At 40.1% G+C, this 13,146-nt stretch overlaps 1 protein-coding gene across 3 annotated transcripts in view; it reads right to left on the bottom strand.

Annotated features, from left to right (window-relative positions):
- The window catches only part of GALC (galactosylceramidase), a 36,932-nt gene extending 29,661 nt beyond the window's left edge, over positions 1 to 7,271 (bottom strand). For all 3 annotated transcript variants that reach the window (XM_086748732.1, XM_086748730.1, XM_086748733.1), the window contains exons 1-4: positions 7,096 to 7,271; positions 6,000 to 6,068; positions 3,941 to 4,004; positions 1,672 to 1,785 (exon numbers count right to left, since the gene is read on the bottom strand). In XM_086748732.1, coding sequence (XP_086604858.1) covers positions 1,672 to 1,785; positions 3,941 to 4,004; positions 6,000 to 6,068; positions 7,096 to 7,263 — 415 coding nt within the window. In that variant the 5' untranslated portion in view covers positions 7,264 to 7,271. The remainder of the gene's footprint in view (positions 1 to 1,671; positions 1,786 to 3,940; positions 4,005 to 5,999; positions 6,069 to 7,095) is intronic.
- Between the last annotated feature and the right edge of the window lie 5,875 nt (positions 7,272 to 13,146).

The following is a 13,146-nucleotide window of genomic DNA, read 5'->3' as shown; positions in this document are numbered from 1 at the left end:
ACATTTCAGAAGTGATGATCTGATCAGAACAGAGGAAGAAAGATTAGGATTATGAAAAAGTATTTCTGAGTCTCAGCTGTTTACTGGATCTTGTACTAAATAAGGACAACAAATTAACATAACCAGATCTTGTTGAGTTTTCAGCTGACTTTGTATAAGACACCATAGGCTAATTCAAAGGCAAACTCCCCTTCCTGTGTTGAGAGCTTCATCTGAGAGAAGAGGGAGGCTATTAATAATCACGATTAGTCATAGATGGTAAGCTTACTTATTGTCACAGTGCCTGTCTAATAGAACCTGACCAGCAAATCCTGCACCAAGTCATGCCTTGTGGCTGGATACAGCAAAGCCTGGTCCCTGGCAGAGAAGGGATTAGATACTTTTCAACTGATAGATTTCTTCCCTTGTTTCATGTGAAATACATTTTGTAAAGTGTTTAAATTAAAATGTAGGGTTCCACATTTGTACTGTCACAGCACACACACAACTCACAATCAAAACAGGGAGACGTGAAAGTCCCCTTACAACTCAACTACATACATAAGACAAATTGGAAGACCATAACTACAGTGGGGAGGGCGTGATGGATTTGTAACAAGAACATATAATTGAATTGAGTGCATGTAAGATTTACAGATCTATACTTCCTGTAATTTTACTTTATCCCTCCCAATTTTTTTACTCTATTATTAAGAAATTCAGCTCTCATGATAAATCATTTACATTCATTGCTGTGATACAGTCTTACGCATTGTTACTTCATACAAGCAAATGATTAGAGTCATTTCTTCTCCTATGCTACCTGTTACATACATTCCTGTTATGCTACTTGTTACAGTAGCACAACATAAGAATGTTGTGCCACTGTAATAAAGTAAAACACAGTAAGTTTAAGTGCTGCATCACGGCAAGCTTATCAAACATTACTTTGTCTACTGCAACATCAAAACACCTGTCTACTAAAATTAATATGCTAATTAAGGGTGTGTTGTTTTTGTTTAGTGGGGGGCTACAGTGGCAGCTTCTGCAAGAAGCTGCTAGAAGTTTCCTTTTTGTCCAGTGGACTCTGACAGGTCTAGGGTGGACCCACCAAGCCCACTGGTGACAGAATGTTCAGTGATAACATATTTAAGGGGGGGGGGGGGGGGGAAAGGAAGAAGTGAAGAAGCAGAAGTGGGGACAGAGAGAGGGAGGCACGAGCCTTGTGGGCCTTGCAGCCCTCACCCTCTGGCCTCCCACTGGGTGGCCATTTGGGCCCAACTCAGAGGAAGGAGTGATAGAAAGCAACATGTGATGAACCGACCATAACCCGCATTCCCTATTCCCCTCTGTGCCGCTTGGGGAGCAAGGGGAAGAAGATAAAAATGGTTGAAATTAAGTTAAACCCAACAAGAGGGAGGGGTAGAGGGGAAGTTGTTATTTTTCTCTCTTTCATTATCCTGCTTTTGGTTTCATTTGTAACAAATAAATAGTTTTCCCAAAGTCGAGTCTGTTTTGCCCATACTGGTAACTTCAATGACCTCTCCCTGTCCTTATCTCAAAACTCGAGCCTTTTTGTTTTATTATCTTTCCCCCATTCCCTTGGAGGGTGGGCGGAGTGAGAGACTGCATAGCTTGTTTAGTTAAGAGGAGGGGGAAAGCATTTAAATTCTAAAGCTTGAAGCAATTTACCGATCAGTTTAATTTTGGGGTTCCTCTTCTTAGCTTCTTTCATCAGCCACCATTCATAGCCCCGGAAGTAGTTCTCATCATTTTCATAGTGCATATGGGAGGGTTCAGTACCATCTAGGAAGGAAAGAGACAGATAGCTCACAATTATCTTCTGTGTCATAAGCTGTTACACATTATAGAGTTTTCTGTATTGCTCAGTTCCATAGTACCCAAGCACATATCCCCAATGTGGTTCACACATTCTTTGTTATGTATTTCAAAGCAAAATGAGAAGTGGGAGGGAACATGCAAAACTTGCCACCCATTTTTCTTAGCATATTAGCTTAACATATATTCAGTATTTTTTTTTATTTTTAAGGGACTATGCCTGCTTTTAACATCAGAATGTGATTAGCTATTGGGCATTTTCTATCCCTAGCTATGATAATACTGAACCTATATTCAATATATAACAATCTTGGTCCCAGCAACCACTAGGAAAGCTACAGCATTAAATGAAGGAGTGGGGGAAACCACATTCATAGAAGTAGGCTATATCTAAACCAAAAAGCAAACAGAAGAAGGTTATCATTTGTTTCTTCTGTGTACAACAAGTCTAGGGAGAGAAAATAAGGGAACTGCCAGGAAGTTTTTTAGTGACAGAAACATTTATTTTTTAATTATTTTTATAGTGAAAGATCTAGATAACTTCCACAGTGTTCTGTTACCGTAGGAAGTTTTTGGAATTGAAGGCGATGCACTGAATTCCCTCAGGCAAAGGTAAACAAACCAGAATCATAGAACAGTTTGGGTTGGAAGGGACCTTTAAAGGTCATCTAGTCCAACTCCCCTGCAAGGACCAGGGACATCTTCAACCTCTGAGCAAGATCAGGTTGCTCAGAGCCCCGTCCAACCTGGCCTGGAATGTTTCCAGGGATGGGGCATCCACCACCCCTAGAAAGGGGTGAAAACTTGAAGGGGGCGAAAACTAGAAAGAGGCGAAAGAATGAACATTGCATGGGAAGTCATTACACGCAGAAGTAAATTAATAACTTGTGCGCACAACTATAACAATCACCTACCCTAAACTATAGGCCTAATTGTTCCAGAAAGCTCTTCTGATGTGACTTTTTTTTTAATGAAGCCTGCTGAAACTGGACATTTCATTACAGAAAATACAATTTTTTTTTTTTTTACCTTACTAACACTTCACTATTTGGAAGTCAGAGGCTTAGAACAACAATTAAATTCCAAACTTAGATTCCTGATCACACCTCTGAGGTTAGGATAAGAGCTGCAGTCTAGTACAATAAGAAATATGCATCTTATTGTTCTCCTCCTAAAATCTGGGAAGTCATCACACAAGTATAACACTTTCCTTAGCCAGCAGCAAGTGTTTGAAGAGAAGGTCTGTGCACGCATGCAGACGACTCCATTCTCCTCTAATCAGCAATTTATCGACCAAATATGGAGCTCTTAAAGCCAATATATAACTCTTCACCATGTAAATTTTTCTTAAGTATGAAAAATAATATCTAATTACACAAAGACAGGCAGTTTAAAAAAATATATATAAAATGCCACAGAGACAGACACTATGCTTTGTATTTGTTAAGTGAGTCTGCTCTAAGTCTATTCTTGTCGTTGGCAGGACTTACCTCTGGGGGGGAAAGAAGCAAAAAAAAAAAAAAAGATACAAACTGTTGTCTAGTTACTGCTTCTCAGCTTCCAATCACAAGCAGTTACTAAACAGTTTCTCCTATATGTAAATATAGTCAGCTAGGCAAATTACACCAAGACATTTTCATTTGCAACTGTGGCTAGGCAAAATAAAACAGTGCCTACTGTAAGACAATGCCACTCCAGTAAAACGTAGCAGCTCATTAAACCAAAGAAACATAATTGCTTCTGACCAGCCGTCTTCGCATTTTCACGCTTCTAAGACATAAACTACCTAGTCCTACATATTTTACAGTTTGTGTTGCAAAACTAGTGTTTGATAAATGTTCTGCAATTTCGAAAGCTACTAGAACTTCCTTAATCTTGGGTGGGAAAAAAAACCTCATTCGCCCTAGAATGCAACTTATTAACTATATGACAGTGAGAACAGTCTCTAGAATGTTAATCTAAATTTCTCTTCTACAAGTTAGCAGACATTGCTTATGCTTTTCGGCAACTTCCGCACAATTACAGAATGCATCTCCATGCTTCAGCTAAAGTGACATGCGCTGGACGTGTTACTTACGGCATCACTGCAACAAGAAGTTAAACCCTGCTCACAAACCCATACCTGTTGACTGTCCATCACCTCCAATCTCTACTTTGAGGATATGTAAAGAAGCACCAAAATTTGGCTAGAAAAAAAATGAGACAGAAAAGCAGAATCCTGCTGTTAACAAGAGGAATGAAATAAATAAGTGTATCATTTTGAGGATGCCGAAACTTCAATACTTTTTTTTTTTTTAAAACATCTATTACAAATGCAATGAGAGCTTATGCAAAATCTGCTTCAAAAGGAAATCAAGCAAGAGAAACAGTTCAGTGGGTTTCACTAACTCTTGCACTATTAACGACACTTCTCCCCAGTCGTGCAGATTTTAAACTTGTTACGGTTAAGAAAATATTGAAGTGCTCTTAAAGTAGAATATGGTCTATATGAGGAACACAAGGGTATTTTTAATGTTATTAGAAGTCAAATTTGTTTTCTTTTAAAAACCAAATTATTGAAGTTAATATTTCTGTAAATAATTTATTATTTGGTGTAAAGGGTTGCACTGCTCAGGTGAAAGAACATACCTATGGGTCAGTGTCCTGGTTTTGGCTAAACCATCACAGTCAGAAATAATCTGCTAACTACAGCTGGAAAGGCAAGAGAGGAAAAAAAAAACCACCACATTGCAAAACAAATGGCTACCTAAATCCACTATCCTCTTTCCCTGGCATCTGACTGGTGGAGCAGAATATAAAATTCAAGGTCATACAGGTGACCCTTCTGCTAGTATGTTCTTCCAGCCATTAGTGGCTTAAGAGTTGCTCAAGCCACAAGTTACAACTAATCATTATTTTAATAACCACTAATGAGCTGGCCTCTTCCATGGAATTCCCCAAGCATAATTTTAGCAACAGAAAAAAAAAAAGTTTTAAGATGTGAGAATGCAGTTTGATCAAAAAAAAAAAAAATATGCTGCATAGACAATAGTTTGCTTGGCTTACAAGTTTTGGAATTTTTAATTTGTTTTTAAATAAGAAGTAAATATTCCAAATTTACCATTTCTCTTCCTGATATCTCTGATTTTAAACTTCTAACACATCTGCTCTCCCATCCCCATCATGAAACTGACTGACATCAAAAAACAAGGAGAATGAGGCAAGGTATACCTCGCCCAGGTATCTCATGACAGCTTATGATGAAAGAACATGTCAAAAATTCTTTGAAATTCTTGACTTCTCAGCTAGGTTTTCTTTTACCACATGCCTACTGATTCCCTCAGAAAACTCATATTTGTAACACACAGCTTTGGTTTCCAAAAAAGATAGGTTTTGATCTTCTAGTCACACATTACGCGTTACTCTACCCTTTAAAAACAATTCCTTAAACTACACAGTAAATTATTCCCTTCCAGCCACCTGTATTACACTACTTGAAAGTGACATGACATCCTCTTCCAGCAGAGTAACTTACAGTGCCAAAAGCAAAACAAGTTATTACTGTCCAGTGCAATAATCTTACCATATATCAAGTTGAGTAACTCCACAGGTTACACTTGCTAACTAAAGCAGCTTACAAACCAATAACATTCACACACCTTCTAGGGTGACTGCACTTACATTTGAGACCAGTTTGGAATAGATACGCTATTGAAATGATGCTGTCTGCATAGTCATTTTCACATTATGTGAATCTATCCGTACTCCAAAACAAAAACAAACAAACAAACAAAAAAAAACAAACAAAAAAAATCAAAATTGTCTCAAAGACCCTCCTGCAATCGCTATGAACAGCTAAACCCCTCATTTTAGCCACAAAAAAAAAAACGATTTAATCCTCATTAAGTCCATATGGATTATCAAAATATGTTGAAAATACAATTTTAAAACACATTGTAAAAACATAAAAGGCATTTTCATAATAATTTGAAGAAACGGGCTCCTGAACAACGTCCTAGTTGTCAAAAACAACAGCTAAAAATGAAGATTCTGATAAAAATCAACATTAAAGTAGATGCTTTACAAGATGGGATTTTGTCTAATTTCAAGTAGTACTGAATATACTACAGGAGTTCCAACATTACACAATAAGAAATTCTGCATGAAATTAGACATTACTATAGCAGTGAAACCAACTTTACCTTGAACAGATAATCTAAAATCTGGGAACGGTAAGGTTCTTGGTAGTTCACCAGGAGTCTAGATGTAGCCTAAAGTGGAAAGAAAACATGGAAATATGAAAACAAAACAAGTCCATCCCAGTTTGTCAGTCTAGGACTTTCACGTAGTCAATAAACCTACAAAAATAATTACAGCACCAGAAACTCAGCTAAGACCCTACAAAAACCCTTTTCTAACCTTCAGTCGTGAATTTCTGGTTTCGTAGATTGCAACTGCCTTGTACTCTGGTCACCTGCAATTTACTGCAAAGACAGTCCAGAGAACAGAGAAACAAAGAGATCTCACAGACTTATCGCAAGCAAAATGCAGCTCCCTCCCAGCACCATTTCTCTGTTTCTACTTGAATCTCCCTGCCTTGGCTCATCATACACCAAAGGCAGAGGGAGCTCACAGGGAACACAGGCAAAAGAGCAAGGAAAGCAACTCAGCAGGTCCAAGAGCGGGCAAGAACTCACAGGGTCTCACGGCTCTGCTGGCTGGACCACAGCAAAGCCACCACTGCTCATCCAACATTTCAAAACTCAAGAGACAAACAGCTAGCAAAACTCTCTAACAACAATAGAGGGAAAAAAAAAACAAAACAAAACAAAAAAAAACCAACCAAAAAAAAAAACCCACCCTGGCGTAGCTCTCCTCCAAGGGCACCGAGGAGGCGGCTGGCCCTCAGCACCCCAAGCAGCCTGATGAGACCCAGCCACCGCGCAGCTGGCCGGGGGACAGGCACAGGGCAGGGCCCGGCTCCAGCTCCCCTCGCAGCCAGGACCGCTGCCCGCTCGGCTCCCCTCAGGGCCCCCACGGCTCCCACGTCCCCTCGCCCTCTCGGTTCCTCTCAGCGTTCTCCCCTCTCCCAGCCCTCACGGCTCCCCTCAGAGCCCCCCCAGCCCCTCATAGCCCTCCTCAGAGACATGCCCTGGCCCAGGCTCCGCCGAAGCCTCGACGGCCTCCACCGAAGCCACCAAACACCTCCGCTGACGGAAGCCCCTGCCCAAGCGCCCATTGCAACCGCCGCCCCGAGGACGGCGTTAGCACCGGAGGGAGCCCGCCGGCGCCGCTCACCCCGCCGCCGCTGACAGCCCCGATCCCGTCGAACTGCCTGCCCAGCCCGCCGGCATCGTCCAGCACGTAGGAGGCCGTCGTGAGCGGAGCGGCACGGACCCCGGGGAGCCCCGGGCCCCAGCTGCAGCCAAGCAGAAGCCAGCCCCACAGCAGAGCCGCGCACCCCATTGCACCCGCTCCGCTCCGCCGACAGCGTCCCGGTCGCGCCGCCCCGTCCCTGCAGCAACTCCCCACTACCCGGCTCCGCGCATCATGTGACAGCACAAGCTGGCAATCACCGGGGGAGGCGGGGCGTGAGCGCCCTTCGCCGCCATTTTGCTAAAGGGAAAGGCGAAGGGAGAGGAAGATTTTCAGCACTTACGGGCAAACCCCCCCCCCGGGATGAAGTTGGTGGTTGCCATTTTGAGAAAGGGCGAGGCAAGTTCCGGCTGGTGGGAAGCGTACCGCCATGCTGGAATTGGGCACTAAACACCGAGCGAAGCCATTGTGGAGCCATCTTGGGTGTGGGAAAGCTGAGTGGCTGTGAGGCGAGGCGGGGTGTGGGCATTGCGGGTGGCCGGGGTTTGTTTGCCAACACGCAGGGAAGTTGTGCTTAGTGCAGCATGAGTAGCCGGGTTGTGAGAGCTACACCGAACTGACCCTTTTTGGGGGTGTTTGGCAAGGCACGTCAGTTTTCCTGGGAGTGAAATGGTGTGTCCCAGAGAATCTCTCATTTCCAGCCCTCACCAGCACGCTGCGGCTGGTTTCCTGGTTTTGCCCCGCTCTCAGGCTGTCACCAAGTTCCTCGTGAAGTAGGCAAAAATCGGCTCTTTGGAGGAGAAAACTCCAGCACCTTGTGAGAAAGACCTTTGATCACTTGCACAGGAGCAGATAGTGTAGCAGGGAGCGGCCCTGGGGCAGGGGGCCAGGCCTGGGGAGGCCCTACCCGAAGAAGGGTGCTAGCAGCCTCCCGGTCTTTCCCCAGAATCCCAGTTGGCCCCAGTTAGATTTGCACACGCATCAGCAGGACCCAGAGAGGGATTCTGAAAGTGGGTTTTGACTTCCATTACTAGCAGGGCTGAAGAAACCTTTCTATTTCATAGCCTTCTTGGAGCACACTGCCAGTCAGCTGACATGGTGCTGTGCCACATGTTAGAAGTTTCTGTGAGGATAGCCAGGGTGTTTCTTCGGACTTCAGGTCATGAAAGCATTCAGCTCAGAGGAAAAGTAATCAGGAGGTTGGCGATCAGCTTGATTATCTTATAAAAGTCTTTAAAGAGGAACTGTCTGTTCACTGGCTTCAGTGTTTGACAGAGGTGATGCACCATGTGCTTAAGGAGGAATGAGGCACCGGGAGATGGAGTGGCTGACATCATACAGGCAATGTGTTACAGCTATGGAAAAGCTCAGGTTTTGCACATTTCTTTCCATAAAGAATGCTGTTATTCAAGCCACTGCCTCTCTTGCCCATGTCATTGAGGGATCTAATGTCTCAGTGATGACATTACCTGACTGATGTTTCCTGTTTATTTCTTTTTTAATAACAATACCAAACACTCACAAAACATTTTGCACTTTACAGCAATATCAAGCATTAACTAATGAACCTGCTCACACCCAAATGAGCAATTCGATGTCGTTATTACATCTGGAAGGACAAAGTGACTTCCTCAAGGCTACAGTGAGTCAGTGACAGGTAGAATTACACTCATAGTCCTAATTCATATTTGTTCCAGCAGACTGTAGAGCTTTGCACACCTGGAAGGTTTGCAAAACCATCATGAATTATTAACTGGTTAATTTTTATAATTTCTTAAATTAATGCATCAATTTATTAGAGGTAAAAGGCTTCAGCTGTGGAATTCACCTATAGGAGCCTAAAAGTCTCTGCTTTCAAAACTTGTATTTCCATCCTATGATGTGCTTATGGCCTCCCGTTTTCAGCTGGTATAGAAAAACATTCTTAGAATCTGTTTTGGTAGAAAGAAGAGGATATTTTAGTGGGACTCTGAGGACTTTTATTCTACATTAAGAATCTCAGTCTTGCTTTTTACCTGTTCTTTTCTTTAAAACTTTGTTCATGACCCAAGGACATGTGATCTGGACCCTTTGTAAACCCAAATATAACCAATAAAATTATTGAAGACTTAAACAAAATATTCATTGCTTCTTTTGTAGGTAAGATAATTTGCCAACATTAATGCTTTTCTATTTCAATTGTTGTTTCTTGATAGTACTTTAGTCTCAGATAACCCTAAAAAAACCCCATCTGTTGTTCTGAAATGACTGATTTGAGATACTGTGTATGCCCAGATCTAAAAAAAAAAAAAATGGAAAACTCTGCTACTTCCATCAGAAATTAAATTTTTCCAAACTGACTTAGTCAAGAGTTGCTTTTTGCATATAGCTTTATTTCCAGAATGATTTAAATGCATTCTCTACGCTCTTGCTTCCTTTGATGCTTCAGTCCCAGTATCAATTGCTACAGTAAAAAAAAAACTGTAGAAATGTTTCTCTATTTCTACTAATTGTAAGAACTGCTTTTTCTTCAGTGAAGTATAGAAGTCCTTAACAGAACAGCAGAACCAACCCACAAGACAGTTTTCCTAGTAGGCACCATGGTAGGAAAAGGCAAGTGAAAAGTGATATAACTATATAAGTGATAAAAGTGATAGGTCTTTGTCAAATGGCTTTTATTTTTGTGAAAATAAAGGTTTGACTGAAATTTATTTTAGATATTAATCTAACCTGTCTTCCACCCAAGTTGCCAGAAAGCTTTCCTTTTACCAGACTGGAGGTGGCTATGGTACCGTTTCAGTAATGACCACCGGTATAGAATGATTTGATTATTTAGGCTTCATATATCAAGTGCATCAGTAGAAAACTGTGGATGAAAAAGTTATGCTCTGGCTGGAAAAAAAGAAGGAACCAAATCTCTGCATCCAGTGGTTAAATATTATAGAGCTGCCTGGTATTTCTCTCACGGAAGTCGCTATGTCCTATTTTAGACCTTTAAAATGTGCTCATCTGTTTCATTTCTCCTTAGCATCTGAATCATCAAACAGGGCAATTTTTGTGTTAGCCAACAGATGTACATTTAAAGTGAAATTGTACCTGATTTCTTAGAAACAGAATTATATCTTTTCAAACAGAATTTAAGAAAAAAAAAATCAGAGCGCATGGTAAATTATTCTAATCACAGAAGGAAAAGAGAAACTGCTCATATAACAATTTTCCACCTGTCTAATTGAATAGAATTGTCTATTAAAAGAATCACTCCTGTGAAAGCCCCATCCAACCTCGGATTCAGTTTGTATAAAAATGTATAAATATGCAACCTGTTGCAGTGCATAAAATTCTGTTGTCCTTTGTTAGAGCTTTTCACAAACTTCTTCCCATCAGTAGGCAAAAAAAAAAAAAAGTAATACAAATTCTGAAAATAATTAATTCCTTTTTCACAGACTCCTAAAGTCACTGTAATGTATTTTCATGGGCTCTTCTTAGGTGGGTTCTTATTTGGTGCTGTGATAAATTTGTTGAGAAAGGCAAGTGCCAAGTCCTTCAGTCAAAACAAACCCCCGTGTTTTGAACATATACAAGTAAGGATAAATAAGTGCATATACACTCCACAGTATTTTATTTCTGTGGAGTGGTTTCTTTGCAGAATGTATTGTGTCCTAGATAAGAGGTTTGTAGGATAGTCCACTCATGTGATTAGTCAATATTTTCAGTAAAACTCTTACAAACTTACTCCTAGATTTACTAAGGTTGGTACTGTCCTTTGAGCATACTTCTACGTAACTACTTTCCCCTTTTTTCCCATAGATAAGTTGAGATTAACAAGATATGGAAAAAAAAAAAAGAAAAAGAAAAGAGGCAAAAAAAAAAAAGAGAGATGTGTGAGCTGTTGCCTCGTTGGTGTATTCAAGAGCAGCTTCCTGTTGCTTTATCTGATGAAGCAGTTCTTCTCAGAAGCAGACGCTTCTGAGGTTACGCTGCCAATGGCATCGCAGTGAAACTGCTACGTGGGGACACATGGCTGCCTAGGTAAGTGTTCAAAATCGAGAAGTCATATACACAACTTATGTTCTGATACACATTTCAACCTGGCTCTGCTTTAGTGTGATGCTGACCTCATACAACAAAAAGAAGGGGTTGGAAAGGATTGCTTTGGGAGAAGGAACATTTCAGTCCCAGCACAAGTGAAACATGAGACAAAAGGGCAAATGACATCAAAAGATTAAATTAGGAAAGACGTACCAGCTTGATTTATTGTTGTAATGGTATTGCCATGATCAAAATACCTGTTGCTTAGGAGAGGGGGATGCTTAGGAGAGACAGGATGGAGAAGAACAGTATCTGGGGGTGAGTTTTCAGGATTCTGAGTTGTCCTGTCTTCACTGCAAAAAAAAGTCTCACAAGGGGTTCTAATACCTCTTCTATTATTGTTCTTCACTATTTTATGGTACTAGCAAGGTACTCTGCGCTATTTATATGAATATATGCAATGTTTAAAACTTAGCAGAAAAATAAGCTGTGCTAAAAGTATCTTCTTATAATACTAGCTATCATGTACATGAAAATATTTTGTACAGCATCTTTCTGTAAGATATAAAGATATAGCAAAATAATACTTGCCTACATCCTAAAAAACAAAACGTTTTTTTTTCTATTTGCTCACGTTAACAGAATTTTTATGCTCTGGAAAACAGCTCATAAAGTGTATCTCAAAGTTAAAAAGAATGAGCTCTTTTAGATGTGTTTAAGTATCTACAGAATCTGACGGAGACCTGTGAGTGAAATTTAGTGTTGTACAAGGAAAAATGCTGTTCATTTTAAGCAAAAATGTTTATGTTACTGAAAGCTATATTTCAACTCTCCTTAACTGTGAAGTTTTGCAGAATTAAGTTTTGAGATCTGCTCATTAGGAAAAAAAAGATCCAGCTATGGAAGGTCCTTGTACTTGAGGAAATCAGCTTGCCACTAAAACTTATTTTGAGAATACAAAGCAATCTGCTTTGTTGAAATTGCTTTGAGAGAAAAAAAAAAAAAATCAAGAAAACCATCTGTCCTTCCATCTTATGGCTGATATGCAAAAACACCAGTACAGCAGCTGCTGCTCTACTTCATACAGATTGTTTTCTTCCCCTGAAACTTGCAAAAACTTAGCACATTATCATGAATATTGCTTACAGCAACTTGCACTTTTATAAACTTGAATTTGAAATAAAGGGTGAAATGTATCAGTTGCAGATTTTTCCAAAATTAAACTGGTGTTTATTAGCTAATGGAAGGAGTTTTTTTAATTAGTGACTAAACTTTTCTGTTAATAACACAAAACTCTTTCAGTCTTCTTCATCTTTCCTAATTTCCTGAACTATAGCGAAATTCATTTATCTGAAAAGTAAAAAAGACCCTTCCATTCTTCCCTTAGAAAGTTGTTTATGGATAAGATTTTGGAATATCATTTTGTATTTGTGCTTATGAATGTATAACTGTATACTTACTTTGTTGCTTTGAAAGCATCATAACTGGAGAGACCACATAAAGCTTTCTTTGAATCTGAGAAAGATGCTATAGGAATGCATATGCAAATACAATATGTAAGGAATACTTTTCTCCAAAAACTTTCTCAGGGTTCCTTTACAGGCTTGTTTGCATACATTTCTTGAAGTGTAGCATTTGCTAGTCCATTTCTCTAAATTTTACATCTGACTGACTTTTTTTTAGAGTTCTTGTACAGCAGGTTTTCTGTAGCAAAATGACAAAGAGGCAGGGATAATGATAATCATTGAATAATGTGGCTAAAAGAAAAAATAACTGTTGAGAATTTTTTTTTTCATTTGAAACACATCAGATACCAAAACAAGTCTATAAAATAGGTCACAAGTCTACAGAATTACTCACAGTGGGTCTGGACCATGAAAGTCCAACCATTAGACTGTATCATTAAACAGAAATTCATTGGTAGATTTTTAGAAAAAAAAATTAACAATCAGTGGGGAAAATTATCAAACATTGTATTTTAGGATAGCTGTAAGCCAATACCACCCTCCTGGGCAAAAGCAGCAG

This window comes from Chlamydotis macqueenii, chromosome 5 (genome assembly GCF_036417535.1).
Source record: "Chlamydotis macqueenii isolate bChlMac1 chromosome 5, bChlMac1.mat, whole genome shotgun sequence".
Classification (NCBI taxonomy): domain Eukaryota; kingdom Metazoa; phylum Chordata; class Aves; order Otidiformes; family Otididae; genus Chlamydotis; species Chlamydotis macqueenii.
The sequence above is the reverse complement of the archived record's forward strand: the minus strand, read 5'-3'. Positions and strand labels throughout refer to the sequence as shown.